The 16,272-nt window shown below is 38.4% G+C and overlaps 1 protein-coding gene across 1 annotated transcript in view; it reads left to right on the top strand.

Annotated features, from left to right (window-relative positions):
• SLC10A1 (solute carrier family 10 (sodium/bile acid cotransporter), member 1) overlaps nt 1-16,272 on the top strand; it is a 38,284-nt gene that overhangs the window by 6,410 nt on the left and 15,602 nt on the right. Inside the window, exon 2 of the mRNA XM_006884797.1 lies at nt 12,125-12,335. Within this exon, the coding sequence (XP_006884859.1) occupies nt 12,125-12,335 (211 nt within the window). The remainder of the gene's footprint in view (nt 1-12,124; nt 12,336-16,272) is intronic.

Here is a 16,272-nt window from a genome sequence, read left to right on the forward strand (position 1 = left end):
GAGAGAGAGAGAGAGAGAGAACACAGAATGGATTGTTCTTGTTCTGTCGAGTACAACTCATAGTCAACCCCATGACAACAAATCTGAGCTTTGTCCTATGGTGCTGTCCTCACCATCTCTGACACACTTGATTATTGCACTCACTGGGTTAATCTATCTCATTGAGAATCTTTCTCTCATTAGCTGACCTTCCACTTATTCAAGCAGGATGTGCTTTTCCAAGGATCCAAGTAAGATGATTTTGTTGACAGCTTCAATCATTTCTTAATCTATCATGATATTGCATATTGACCCAGTGGTGAAGATTTTTGTTTTCTTGATATTGAAATGTAATCCATATTGAAGGATGTAGTCTGACCTTGTGCAACAAGTATCATACTCTTCACATCACTGTACTATGTGGTTCTTGTGATCTATAGCTCTATAGATAAAATAGCTCAACTTCTGCGTAGATTCTGTTACCCGTCCTCCTGTCCAGGCTATACTGCTATGCACAGTCTGATTCTTGGGTCTTCCGCATACCCCATGCTCACATGTGACAATAGCAGGACCTGTGGGTCATGGATTTCACACATCATCAGCACATAAGTCGCCATGGTAGCTGTTTCTCTTCACACTTCTCTTAGGAATGTGTGAGAATCGGTTTCTCCATTTCTCGCCTGTTTTAAAATTGTCATTCTTGTTAATTTTGCCATCTGGTGAGTGTGAACTGGGCCAAGGTGGTTCTAAATCAGCACTCTCCTGGTCTGTAGAAGCCTCAGCACATTGGCTTAAGTTCATTGGCCATTTCTATAACCTCTTCTGGAAGTGTGACTTTTTGCTGATTTTTCTATTGGATTGTTGTCTTTATCTCGTTCATTCGTAAAGTTGCCTGTCATGTTTTTACAATGTCTGCTCACAGTTTGGGTCTTATCTTTCTACCTGAATGTTGCCTTATAACACAGAATATTCATTTTTACTTAATAAAATTTACAAATATTTTTCTCTGAATAGTTAATGAATGGTTTGAGGATTTTCTTCATCTTTTGCTACCTGCAAGATAAAAGTTTATTCCCCTACTTTTTCTTTTAAATGTTCTAAAATTTTGTTTTTCACATGGGCATCTTCGATCAACTTATGTCAGTATGTCATGATCAAATGTTCTGCTGTACATGTTAACAGAGGAAATTCCCATCCCCGTCACTGAGTACATCTTCCTCCAGTCATTTGTCATTCGACCTCTCTCATACACTGAACTTGCTAATTAAGAGTGGGATCTCTCTTCTCTTCTATTATGTAATGCGGCTATCCTTGTACCAGTACCATATATTCATAATTACCATGGCTTTACAGTAAGTCTAAAGATCTAGAAGGAAGTCTCTACTTGTTCTTCTTGAAACTTATTTTATCCTTGATCTTTACTTTTCCAGTTGAATTTTTATAAAAGCTTTCAATATGTTAAAAAAACTTGTCAAATTTTGTACTGTTGTTGTTGTTATGTGCCATCAGTTTGACTGCAACTCATAGCAAACATATGAACCCTGTCCTGTCGTAAGCCACTTTCATTGTCTCGGACACACCTGCCATTATACCCCAGTCACTTTGTCAATCCATCTCATTCAGGGTCTCCCTCTTCTACGCTGTCCCTCTACCCTTCTAAGCATGATGTCCTTCTCCAAAGACTGATAGCTTCTGGCAACATGCCCAAAGTATGTAATACATTTAAAAATAAGTCTGTTGGTGTTGAATACCATCCAGTCAGAACCAACCCATAGCTGACCCTCCAGCAAATTGTTTTGGGAATGATTAGAGGATATTGTTCATCTTTCTCCAGGAGAACAGCTGGTGGTTTAGAACCCTGTACTTTTGTATTGGCAGTGCAATTTCTTACCACTAAGCCATCAGAGCTCCCTACAAATAAATTTAGAGACATTTCGATAATATTGAAACATCTTATCTACGAATATGTTTTGCTTTTATTTAGGCCTTGTTTTATAATATTCTGTGACATTTTCTATTCTTGCATAAAGCTCTTACTTAGCTCTTAATTTTCCTTCTAAATATTTTCTATTTTATATATATTAGAAATTGTATTTTTAAATAATTTGTTCTTTATCTGCTGAAATCTTGAAGGCATACAGTGTGAATCCAGCAGCTGCTCCACAGGAGAAGAATGGGCAATCTCTTCCTGTGTAATTAACAGCCTCTTGAAACCCACTGATGGGTTGTGATTCAATGGTAATCAACAACAATATAGCGAAAGAGAACTCTGGTAGCCTTGTGGAAAGGAGTTGTGCTGTCAGCCAAGAGGCATGCAGTTTATATCCACCAGCTGACCTGTGGTAAAAAGATGGTCAGTCCCTTCAAGTGCATTTCACTGCCTCTGAAAGCCCACTGGAGGGTCAGCTATGAGACAGTTCCAACTCGATGATGATGATGATGATGATGATAATGTATTATTATGATGTATTATTTTATTAATAATAAGGTATTATTAATAATAATGTATTATTGTTGAGTACCCTTGATTCAGAACCAACTCATGGCTGACCTCAATCAGTTCTCAGAAGCTGTAAATTACTAGGAGGAGATTGACCATTTTTCTCTTGCAGAACAGCTGATGGATATGAACCACATACCTTTGGGCTGACCGTGCACTTCCTTACTGCTAAGCCACCAGAGCTTCCTAGTAACCATCAAAGAATGTTTCTTTCTGTGTGTAATCCTTTGCTTAGCTTTATATAATGGTGAACTTGTGCAATATTTGTTCTTTTGTGACTGACATATCACTCAGCATAAAATCCTTCACATATTCATCTATTTTATGTGCTGGTTTGATAATTATTTATCAATATTATGTAATACTTCCTTGTGGGGAATGTATGTCCTAGTTTATCCATTCATCCACTGATGGACACTTAGGTTGTTTCCATCTCTTTGCTATTGTAAATAATGCTACAACGACCACAGTTTTATATATATCTGTTCAAGTCCCAGTTCTTATTCCTTCAGTATATATACCTAGACTAAGAAGCTGCTGTCCAAACACAGCACTGAATAGTTTAAAATCGGCAAAGGAGTATGTCACGGTTGTTTCTTTTTTCCATACTTATTCAATCTGTACACTGAGCTAATCATTTGAGAGGCTGGACTCTATAAAGAAAAATGTACCATAAGTATAGGAGGAAGACTCATCAACAACCTGTGTTATGCAGATGACACAAATTTGCTTGCTCAAAGTAAGTACTTGAAATGCTTGATGCAGAAGATCAAAGAATACAGCCTACAATATGTATTGCATGTTAATATCAAGAAGACAAAATTTCTCAACACTGGCCAAATAAGCAACATCAAGATAGATAAAGATTGAAATTGTCAATGACTTCATCTTACTTGGATCCACAACCAACACCCTTGGTACCAGCAGTGGGGAGTTCAGGACAAATATTGCATTGAGAAAGACCATTGTCAGGGATCTCACCTAATTAGTGAGAGCAATGCCAATTTGAAGATCATAGTGCACCTAATTCAGGCCATAATCTTTTCAAAGACTTGCTTTGCATCTGAGAACCAGACAATGAATAAGGATGACAGAAGAAGAATTTATGCCTTTGAGCTGTGGTGTTGGAGAAGAGTACTGACTATCTTTTGGACTATTAAAAGAATAGATATGTCTTTGGAAAAGTGCAACCAGAATGCTCCTTGGAGGCAAGGATGGTGAAACTTCATCTCACCTAATTTGAATATGTTGCTGAGAAAGGCTATTCCTTGGAAAGGGACATGATACTAGGAAAGGTGGAAGATCAGTGAAAGTGAGGAAGGCTCTCATTGAGATTGATTGCAGTGATTGCAGCAATGGGCACAAGTGTGTCAGGAAGTGTGAAGATAGCACAGGATAGAACAGGGTTCAGATATGTTATTCATAGGGTCACTACAAGTTGTATTTGATTCAAAAACACCTAACAAAGACAAATACATACCTGGTAGTGAGATTGCTGAATCAAACATTTCTATTTTTAGATTCTTTAGGAAACACCAAAGTGCTTCCTACAGTTGTTATTGTGTGCCTTTGAGTCAACTCATAGCTGACCCTCCAGTGGGTTTTCAGAGGCAGTAAATCACATGGGAGGAGATTGACCATCTTTCTCCTGTGGAACGATTGGTGGATTGGAATCACCTGCCTTTGGGATCCAATGCAGCTTCTTACCAAGAAGTTGTGCCATTTTACATTCCCAGTAGCAATATATGAGTGTCCCAATCTCTCCGCACCTTCACCAGTATTTGTTGTTTCCTGGCTTATTAAAATTTACTCTTATTACTGGGGTGAGATGGTATCTCATTGTGATTTTGTTTTGTCTTTAGTTTTTGTCTTTAATTTTTCTTTAATGTTATTATTTTTTTTGTGTGTACTGTCAAATCGGATCTGACTGGTACAGGAGAAGATTGCTCCTCCTTCTCCAGCAGAGCATCTGGTGGACTTGAGCCATGTACCTTTGGGATTGCAGTTCAGCTTCTTGCCACTAGGCCACCAGAGCTCCTGAGTTTTTGTCTTTAAAAAAATACTTTCATAATAAAGTTTATGACCTAAAATGGTTGTAAAATTCTCATTGTGCTTGGATTTGTATCTCCTTAATAGCTAATATTGGAAGTAGGAGTGGCATCCACTTCCTAAACAACATGCCTCCGGAAACTCTATGAACTTAGATAAGTATCGATATAGAAATGTTATAGAAAGGCTTCAGGCCTTTTGTTCATGTGGTCACTATGAGTTGTGCTCAACTCGAAGGCAATCAACAACAACAATAGCTAATAGGAACTCTGGTGGTACAGTGGTAGGAAGCTGAGCTGCAATCCCAAAGGCACAAAGTTCAAATCCACGAGCTGCTTCACAGGAAAATATGGGCAATCTCCTCCTGTGTGATTTATTGCCTCTGAAAACCCACTGGAAGGTCAGTTCTGACTTGATGGCATACAACATCAATAGCTAATGAAGGATCCTGGGTGGCATAGTGTGTTATGTGTTGGGCTGTTAAAGGAAAGCTCAAATAGTTCAAACCCATCAACTACTTCCTAGGGAGAGATTGACAGTCTCCTCTTGTTAGGATTTAGAGCCTTAGAAAACACCAGTGGAGGATTTCTAAGAATTGGAATTGACTCCATGGCAGTGGTTTGGGTTTTTTGCAAATTATCTTGTTTTCATGCTAATGATCTTGAGCATTTCTTCATGTGTTTGTTAGCCATTTGAATGTGTTTGGCAAAATGTCTTCTCATGTCCTCTGCCTATCTTGCATTGAATTTTTTATCTTTCTGTTGTTGAGGTGTTAAAGTTTCCTATATATTTTAGAGATTAGTTCCTTGCAGGATATGTTATTGTCAAATATTAATCCCAATCTGTAGGTTATCTTTACCAGAAATCTTTTGGTGCACATAAGGATTTAATTTCTAGAAAGGCCCAATTTTCTGATTTATCTCCTGTTGTTTGCGTGTTTGGGGTTATTTCTAATAGTAAATGTGTGCCACAAATTAACAGCGTCTAAGTTACCTTCTGTTTGTTCTTTGATGATCTTTAGCACTTAGGTTTTACATTTAGGTGTTTGATCCATATTGGGTTAGTTTTACTGGCACTATTTGGGTTTTGGTTTTTGTTTGTTCACCTTTGTTTCATTTATTTGTTTAAAAGACTCTTTAACTCACATAATGGATTTTGGCTTTTTGTCAAAGATAATCTGTTCAGGGTTCGCAGTTATGTTCTATGATCTATGTAGTTGTACCAGTAAAGCTGTTTTGACTACATGACTGGGGGAGAAACCTCCTACTCTGTTCTTATTCAGTTGTTGTTGTTGTTGTTGTTGTTAGATGCCATTGAGTCAGGTACAACCCATAACAACCCTATGAATAGCCAGTCTGACCCCTGCCCTATCCTGTGCCATCCTCATCATCTCCTTCTCTGACACACTACAGCCCATTGCTGAAGTCACCCTTGGTGGTCCATGGTATGCTCAAGACTCTTCTTCATCACCACAACTCAAAGGCATCAATTATTCTTCTATCATCCTTAGCCATTGTCCAGCTCTCTGATCCATAGCAAGTACTTGCAAAGACCATGGCCTGAATCAGATGCATCTTAGACTCCAGACTGATATCATTGTTCTTCTGTACTCCGGAGAAGTCCCTGGCAACAGACTTTCCCAATGCAATTCATCTTTTCATTTCCTGGCTGCTGGTACCAAAAGTGTTGAATGTGGACAATCCATATTGAAGGCTGCAGTTCTTAACCTTCTGTAGCAAGCAAGGTTGTGTCATCTACATAGCAGATGAATCTTCCTTCAATCCTGATGCCACATTCCTCTTCATAAAACCCATCCTCCCAGATCATCTGTTTTACATATAGATTGAAAAGGTATGGATGTAGGATGCATCCTTGGCATACACTTTTTCTGAATTTAAACAGTGTTTCTCTGTTCTGTTCTGATGACTGTCTCCTGGTCCAAGTATAGGTTTTGCATAAGCACAATCAAGTATTCTAGGATTTTCATTCTTCTTACAGCTAGTCACTGTTGTGATCCACACAGTAAAACGCCTTTGCATAGTCACTGATAGACATACCTATGGTATGCTCTGCTTTAAGCTAAGATCCATTATAAATGATAGTTTTCCTTATTTCCTTTTTTTTTTCATTATGGCCGAAGCGTCCGTCCACCTTATTTCCTTTTAAAAGTTCTCTTTTATGGTAGCAAAGAATCCTTATACCCTGCCACTTTGCTAAGTATATCAAATAGTTGTAGCAATATTCTTGTTAAACCTTTAGCATTTTTATGTATGATATCATGTTGTTACTGTTACCTGCAATTATAGCGACCCTATGTACAATAGCTCTGAACCCGCCCTATCCTGAGGCAGTCTCACTGTCTCCAACACACCTACCCCCATTATCCCAGCTACTGTGTCAACCCATCTCATCGAGGTCTTCCCTTCTTGTGCTATCCCTCCACCCTTCCAAGCATGATGTCTTCTACTGGCAACATGCTCAAAGTATGTGAGATGGAGATTTAACATTTTTGCCTCCAAGAAAAACCTTGGTTTCACCCTCTCTAGGACAGACTTGTTCATTCTCTTGGTGGTCCATGATATGTTCAAGGCTCTTCTCTAGCACCACAACCCAAAAGAATTGATTCATTATTAGTCATTGTCCAGCTCTCTGATGCATAGCAAGTAATTACAAAGGCCATAGCCTGAATCAGGCGCAAGTTGTCTCTAGAGTGACATTATTCTTCTTTAGCACTTTGTTTAGGTCCCTGACAGCAGATTTATCTAATGTAATTTGTCTTTTTATTTCCTTTCTGCTGGTGCAAAGAGTGGAGCCAAGTAAGCTGAGATTGCTTACAACCTCAATCTCTTCTCCATCTAACATGGTACTTCCAACTGGCCCAGTGGTGAGAATCTTTGTCTTCTTGGTGTTAAGCTTTAATTAATACTGAAGACTACAGTCTTTGACCTTCTACAGTAAATGCTTCAGATTCTCCTCAGTGTCAATCAACAAGGTGTGTCATCTGCATAGCATAGGTTGTTGATGAGTCTTCCTCCAATCCTGACACCACATTTCTCCTCATAAAATCTAGCCTCTAAATGACCTGTTCTGCATAAAGACTGAAAAGGTATGGAAACAGGATGTATCCCTGACTCACTCCTTTCCTTATTTTGAACCATGAAGTGTTTCCTTGCTTCATTTTAACAATTGCTTCCTGGTCCAAGTATAGGTTTCACATGAGCACCATCAAATGTTCTAGGATTCTCATTCATGTCAAGGTTAGCCACAATTTGTTGTGATCCACACAGTCAATTGCTTTTGTGTAATCAATGAAACACAGATAGACATTCCTCTGGTACCCTCTGGTTTCCACCAGAAGTAGTACACAGAGTCACTGTACCAAAAAGAATTGGCTGACACAGAAGAATTTCATGAAACATATGTTCAAGATGGAAAGGGAAGGAAGGAGGAAGTTTAAACTGCTCTGAAGGAATTGGCAAAAAGCAAGTCCCCAGAAACTGACGTAATACCAATTGACGTATTTCAACAAACAGAGGCTGCCCTAGACATGCTCACCAGTTTGTGCCAAGAAATCTGGAGGACAGCTACCTGGCCAATGGATTGAAAGAGATCCTTATTTTTTCCCATTAAAAAAAAAAAAAAGGTGACCCAACAGAGTGTGGAAATTATCAGTGTTACTGATAATCACACACAAGCAAAATCTTACTGAAAATTATCCAAAAACACCTGGAATCTCTTCTTGACAGAGAACTACCAGAAATACAAGCAAGATTTAGAAGAGGCTATAGCACTAGGGTTATCATTGCCAATGTCAGATAGATCAAGGCTGAAAGCAGAGAGTACAGGTTCATATCACCTGTAAATAAGAAGAGCTTTAAATGCCTTTTCTTATCTTCACCCTGGCTGGGACTTCCAATACAATACTGAATGAGAGTGATGCTAGAAGGCATTTTTGTCTGGTTCCCAGACAATTCTCTGCATAGAATTTTTTAGATTAATGTTAGTGTTTTATTTAGGACTTTAGCTTCTAATTAATAAGTGAGAATGACCCTTAATTTACCTTCCTCATAATATTCTTTTGCAGTTTGCTTTCAAGATTATACCAGTCTTTTTTTTTTTTTATTTTACCAGTCCTATTTTTTAAAAACGTTCTGCCATTTTGTTTTCTCTGGAATCGTTTGTGTAATATTGGAAGTAAATGTACTTTAAAGTCCCGTAGCATTCTTCTGTGAAGCCATACAGGTCAGATGGGTTTTCGGAGAGTAATTTTTAAGTACTTACTAAATGTCTCCAATGATTCTAACTTGACTTGGGTTTTCAACTTCATTTTTAGTTGACTTTAGTAGAAGTTTCATTTTTATAGTTCGTTTTGAAGGTTGCATTTCCCAGGAGATCATCCATCTAATCTGAATTAAAAATGAAATATGAAGCTCACTGCTTTCTTTTATGACCTTTGACAATCTTTACTGCATCTGTAGTGATGTTCTCTTTTTTCATTCCTCATATCGTCAATCACCTTCCTTTTTACCTTGATCTGTCTTGTCTGTGGTGTCTAGTTTATGAAACTTCTCAGAGAACTTGTTCTTGGGCATATTAGTCCTCTCAGTTTATTTCTATATCTTCTTGGAAATTTCTTCTCTAATCTTTAATATTTTCTTTCTTCTATGTTCTTTTGATTTATTTTTGCTTATCTTCTTAATTAGGATATTAAACTCACTAGTTTTTTTGTCCTCTTTTCCAATAAAAGACTCTCATTTTTCTCAAAGAATTACTTAAGCTGCTTTTCATTATTTAAAATTATTTTAATTGAATATCATTTATATAATGTAAAATTCACCACTTCACAGTGTACATGTAAGTTACAAGTACATGGCAATTAGTATATTTGCGTAATGCATAATCATCACCACTGATTCCAGGACATTTTCAACATTTCCAAAAGAAACCCAAAGTCCATTAGCAGTGTCTCCCTGTTACCTTGTTCTCTCAGCTCCCAGCAACCACTAATTTACCTCCTGTCTCCACAGATTTGCTTTTTTTTAAGCATTGCCTATAAATAGTCATATAATATATGGTCTTATGTAAGTTATCATCTTTCACTTAACATATATCACTCTCAAGATTTATCCAGGTAACAAAATGCAGCAATACTTCACTTCTTTTTGTAATTTAACTATATTACAATGTATAAATATATCACATTTTGTTTATTTATCTATTAGTTGATGGGTATGTGCTTAGTGTTCACTTTTGGCTATTATAAATGATGCTCTTATAGTATTTATATGCAAGGTTTTTAATATGGTTTTTAGTTCTCCTGGAAGTTTAATAAAGAGCTCTGGTGATATAGTATATAATGTGTCAAGCTGCTAATGTTGAGGTTTGTGGTTCAAATCTACCAAGCACTCAAAAGGAAGGAGAAAGATGAAAGTCTTCCCATAAAAACTTATAGCCTTAAACCAAACCCAAAGGAGGAGGAACACTGATTCCATCAAAGTAAAAGAGTGAGCAGTATAATTGCAGGGCCATATGATTTAGATTTTTGAGGAACTGTCAAGCTTTGCAAAAGCATTTGCACCATTTAATATTTCCATCAACAACATACATAGGTTCCGATTTCTTCACAACTTCATCAACACTTGTTATTGACCTTTTTTTAAAAATTCTATTCATAGTTCCTGGGTGGTACAAATGCTTAATACATTTATCAGATAATTGAAAGTTTGTATGTTCAAGTCCACCAAGGTTCACCTTAAAAGAAAGACTTAGCAATCTATTTCAAAAAGGTCAGCCACTGAAAACGATATGTAGCACAGTTTACTCTGACATGATGGAGTCTTATGATGTGGAGTTGATTCTGTGGCAACAGGCCTGTCCGGTCTGGCAGTAGGTCTTTGGTGGTATCTTATTGTGATTCTGACTTGTATTTCTCTAAGGCCTAATGATGTTAAGCATCTTTGTGTGGGTTTTGGCCATCTGGTTCTTTAGAGAATCATCTATTCAAATAGTTGGCCTATGTCTTAACTTAGTTGTCTTTTTATTGCTGAACTTAAAAGTTTTTCTATATTCTCAGATCCTTTTCTGGTTCGTGAGCATGATGATTGGGTGTTCATACTTTTGCATGACACATGCCTCCCAGAAACCTTGTTACAGCATGGACACATTGCCTGTCTGACATGAGAAATAAGAAAAAAAAGGTTTTTATATATTCTGAACTGGGCCGATTCACGCCTCCTTAAAAAATCTGGTGGTCCCCTGCTCCCAGGAGGTCATCATATTGCTGCTGAACTTAGTGTGGACACCCAATCACCATAGCACACTGCAGCCAAGAACTCCCAGACTCAAGTAATCCTCCAGCCTCAGCCTCCCAAGTAGCTGGGACTACAGGCTCATTCCACTATGCTCGGCAGTTTTTATATATTCTGGACTCCAGATCTTTACATGGTTTTAAAATATTTTCTCCCATTCTGTGGGATACTTTCTTAATAGTGTTCTTTGAAGCACAGAATCTTTTCATTTTCATGATTCCAAATTTATGTTTTTCCTTTGATTGCTTGTGCTTTAGAAGTTTAGAACTCATGACCTAATGCATAGTAATCCCCTTACATTTCAAGTACTTATTTTATTATCATTTTAAATATTTTACCTATTATGATTTTGTATTTTGACCCATTAGATAATTCTAAGATTTGTGGGGCGGGGGGGTGGCAGGTTCTAATAATCTTTTATTACTAATCTCTCAGTTTCAATTCTTCTTAAGACTTCAATTCAGTCTCTTATGAGGGCACTCGAATCCCAACCCCCCTATTCAGTGTAGTGCAGTCATAGGCTTACCCTCTAACCACTTTTCAGGCTTTGTTTTTGTCCCTGGGCATCTTGCTTCCTTACAAATTCAAGCATGTTTTCTTTTGGTGTGTGGGGTTTTTTGTGAGTTTGTTTTGTGTGTGTGTGTGTTTTTTTAAGGTGAAAGTGCAGGCAATTTATTAGTGCAAGTAAAGGCAGTATGTTCCAGAGCCAGGATAGGTAACTGTCCAAAGAAGAGAGAGGAAGGGAATGGAGAGGACATCAAGAATGTTTTTGAATACTTACCTGGCGGGGGAGATACCATGATCACGAAAGTGGTTTTCCCAGGGCGAGGCTTATCCATTGCAGTCCGGATGTGCTGACCCCTGCGATTTCCCCAAATGTGGGAAACTCGACCGCATAATTTGTGGTAGTGGGGGACTGTGTTCGCGCTTTACCCTGATTAAAAAAAAAGAAAAAAATAGAGAAAGAATGTTTTTGAGTATTCAGAATGGCTCTTTCCACAATGAAGCACACAGGACATAAGTGTCACACAGACAGACTTGGACTAAATCCTGGCTCAGCCTAGGTAATCTTGGACAGGTCATAACTTTTCTAGTCCCCAGCATCCTCATGATCCAAGTGGAGATAGTATGCTCTCCTTCCAAGGCTGTTGTGGAAAGGGAACGGAGCATGTCACTTCAGCTACATGGGGCACTTAGTATGGTGGCCGGCACATAGCAGTGTACTCAACAAAACATCTGTCTTAACTGGCTCTCTTCATCTGTTTGCTTTTCCTGTGTCTCTCCCCAGCATTGTGATGACCACCTGCTCCACCTTCTTTGCCTTGGGTCTCATGCCTCTCCTCTTGTACCTCTACTCCATGGGGATCTACGATGGAGACCTGAAGGACAAGGTGCCCTATGGCAGCATTGTGATCTCCCTGGTCCTGGTTCTCATTCCATGCAGCATCGGGATCTTCCTCAATGCCAAGCGGCCACAATATGTGCCCTATGTCATCAAGGTAAGAGCCTGAGGGTCCAACCTCATCCCAGTATGTAGCTTGAGGCAAGTCTCTCACTTTGCCTGTGTCAGCTTCCTTCTTTGTTTAAATGAATGAATGTATGAATGAATGAATAAAAATAAATAAATAAATGCAAGTAAGCCATAGATTTTTTTTTATATCTACTTCATTTCAAGTGCAGGAAAGTACTTTAGAAAAGCTAAAAGAAATGTTTAAAACACTACACGCACAACTATAAGTTATAGTCATTATATTAGCAAGAAAATTAAACTTGTCTTAAGCACATAAGAGTGCTCTGGTGGCATAGTCTGTAGGAAGTTACGCTGCTAACCCAGAGACAGTGCTTCTCTAACAGTTCAAATCTACCAGCTGCTCCTTGGGAGAAAGATGGGCCATCTCCTGCCATATGGTTTAGAGGACCACCATGTCCACCCCAACATATTCTGATGGGTCAGGTATGAACTGGTTCCAACTCAGCCTCAATGAATTCATTGAGTTAGATGGTAGGTGTTATGGTAGGCCTTATGAGTAATCACTATCCTCAAAGAGTTTAAATTGTTTCTAGAAACTGAAGAGTATAATCAGGTTTTGGCAGGAAGCAAGGAGGTGTTATTTAGTGAGGACTGATGTGATCAATAAAGACTTCTGTGACAAGAAGGCAGGGAGGGACAGGGAAATGCGGAGAGACTGTGGAGACTGCAACTAATGTCATGAAATGAGTTGTGTATGAATTAATGTTGTGTATGAACAAATGTTCACCTAAAATAAAATATTACAAACACAAAGGATATAAAGGCTGAGATCTCCTTGTCCCATAAAATATAGTGAGTACTATGCTAAAAAAAAATTAGGAAAACTATTATCTTTGCTTTCTGATACACTTAATCATCCTAAAACATTACAAACCAAAATAACTTCTGTCTTGATTGTCTGGTGTTCCTGTAACAAATAGCACAAGCAGTTGGCTTATTTTCTCAGATTTAGGAAGCCAACGAAGCCTAAATTGAGAGTATTGGATGAGGGAAATGCTTCTCATTCTGTTGGTTCTGGAGAAAAGTCCTTACTCTTTTCAGCATCTGTGGGCCTGACATTCTTTGGCAACTCCCATGAATCTTGGAATCCATCTTATCCCTATATTTCTCTCTGCTTACTTGTTTAATCTTCTTTTAAATCACAAGTGATTTGTTCAAATGCACCATATACTAATCCTGCCCCATTAATATAATAGACAATCCATTCCCAAATAGCATTATAACCATAGGTATATTGGTTACCATTTACAACACATATTTTGAGAAGATATTATTCAATGGATAGCAACCCCTACTAGCAGCTCATATAGGGAGTTTTGGTGGCCTAGTGACAAGAAGTTGTGCTGCAATCCCAAAGCTCATAAGCTGCTCCATGGGAAAAGGATGGACAATCTCCTCCCATGCAATTAACTACCTCTGAAAATCCACGAGAGGGTCAGCTATGGGTTGGTTTGGACTTGATCGTACATGACAACAATAACAATAATAGCTCATAGCAGAAGGCAACTATTCAAATGCTGTTTAGCCAGTTGTATGCCCTATCAGAAGATCATACTTAGATAAACCAAGATACAATTTCAGGAATGTTTAATTTTAATTTTTTAAATTTTTTGTGTGTGATTTTAATGAAGGTTTACAGAAAGCTAGGGTTTTAATTCATTTGTTGTTGCACATCATCCTCCCTCCCCTAGTCCACTTTGCAATGTAACCTGTTGTTCCAGATTATTGTCATACATAAAATGCCTAATACATTTCTTTCAGACAGTTCTTCCTCTCATTTGTTTGAATGCAGAGTTCATTATTTATCCATTCTTTTCCTATTCTTCCCCACCCAAATCACCATATCAGTCCTATTTTATACCAGCAATGTTATGCAGTATTGGTCCTTTTGTGACAGAGATACTTCACTCAGCATAATGTCTTCCAGGCTCCCCCGTGTTGTGTAATGTTTTATGAGTTCATTGTTTTTCTGTGCTGCATACTATTCCATTGTGTGAACGTACCATAGTTTTTGTTTTTTGATGGGCATTTGGACTGTTTCCATCTCTTTGCTATTGTGAATAATGCAACAGTAAACATGGTTGTGCATGTGCATACATCTGTTTGAGTTGTGGCTTTAGTTTCTTCATGTGTGAAGGAAAAAAATGTCAACAATCCAATTGCAAAATGGGCATAAGATAGGACTAGATACTTCACCAAAGAAGAAATTCAGATAGCAAACAAATACATGAAGAAATATTCATAAGTCCTAGCTATCAAAGTGCAAGTCAAATAAACAGGTTTTTGGTTAAAAAAATGCAAATCAAAATTACTATAAGAAATCCCGATGGCATGCAGTTCAAATCCACCAGATGCTCCACCGGAGAAGGAGGGGCAACCTCCTGTGCCAGTTGGATCCAATTTAACAGCACATAACAAGTAAAATAAAGAAGTTAATAAATTAATTTAAAAAATGACTATGAGATATCACCTCACCTTGCAACAATGCCAAAGTTCAACAATGGTAGCAAACAATATATACTTGTAAAGTTGCAAAGAGACTAGAACTCTTATTCACTGCTGATGGGAATGTAAGATGGTACAACACTATGGAAGGCTGCCTGGCATTTTCTTTAAAAGTTAGAAATGGGCCACACCCACACTGGGGAGCTGCTTACTGATACCACTCGTGTGCTGGGGAGCTGCCTGCAGCCATGCACATGCTGGGAAGATGCTGATGCACATGCCAGGGAGTGATGCGTAGTGGAGCAATGCCTGGAACACCTGTCCTAATGTCACCAGCCTGCACCCAGAACGCAGCTCTGGACGTGCACCAGAAGCAAAGCTGGAACCTGAGTGAGGGCTGGACCTTGTGGGACCCCTTAGGCTCAATCAGAAGAAAGAGACAGCTGGAGCTTGTTCTTGAAGGGAAAACCAAGGCTTCCTGGTTTTCCAAGCAGGTCTCCGCACTCTGCCTTACATCTCTTCACATCCAGTCCATCAACTGCCTTTAGCCCAGAGCACTGTGAGCTACCCTAGCTGAGACAGTTGTCTGATAGAAGAGGTTGCTTGAACGGCTTTTTCTCTATGAACTGAGAGAAACCCAGGCAGGGTAGCTGCCCTACCCTTTTCTGGGGTGGTGACATCAGATCAAGAACTTGCTGTTGCCTCAGACATGAAAAACTCTACCACAGCAATGTCACATAGGAAGAAGTCTACCTCACACTCTACACAAGCCCAAAGCAAGATGTCACAAAAAAAAAAAAAGGTAAAACAGTATCAATGGATTTCCTGAAGCCAGAAAGTCTGATGGAACTTTTTGACACAGAATTTAAAAGAACAATTATTGATTATTTTCAATGGGTGAAAGACAAACTTGAAGAATTACAGGACACCACAAGCAAAAACCAGGAGGAGCTTAAAAAAAAACCAACAATATAAAACAATGCAGATCAAACAAGCGAGAGTTTAGAGGCTCTGGAAAAACAAGAAATCACAATCCAAAATACGAGGACCAATGTTTCAGATGCTGTCAACATGATGGAGGGACACAGGAATGGGGTTGAAGAGATGGAACACAGACCAGTGAAATAGATGATAGAATTATCACACTGATCTGCTAGAACAAAATGCAGAATCAAAAAGGAAGGAAAAAGAAGAAAATCTAAGAATAACATGGGACACCATCCAGAGAAATAACATGCAGGTAATGAGAATCCTAGAACATGAAGAAGAGAAGTAAAGGCACCAAAAAAGTTGTGGAAGAATTAGTAGAAGAAAATATTCCATACTCAAGAAGCTAAGAGAACACCATATAGAATAGACCCCAAAAGTAAAACATCAAAACATATCATAGTCAAATTTGTCAGAAACAAGTATAAGGAGTTGTTGTTGTTGTTGTTGTTGTTGTTGTTGTTATGTGCCAT

The sequence above is a fragment of the Elephantulus edwardii genome, unplaced genomic scaffold (genome assembly GCF_000299155.1).
Source record: "Elephantulus edwardii isolate Elephantulus edwardi_28Jun2011 unplaced genomic scaffold, EleEdw1.0 scaffold00037, whole genome shotgun sequence".
NCBI lineage: Eukaryota > Metazoa > Chordata > Mammalia > Macroscelidea > Macroscelididae > Elephantulus > Elephantulus edwardii.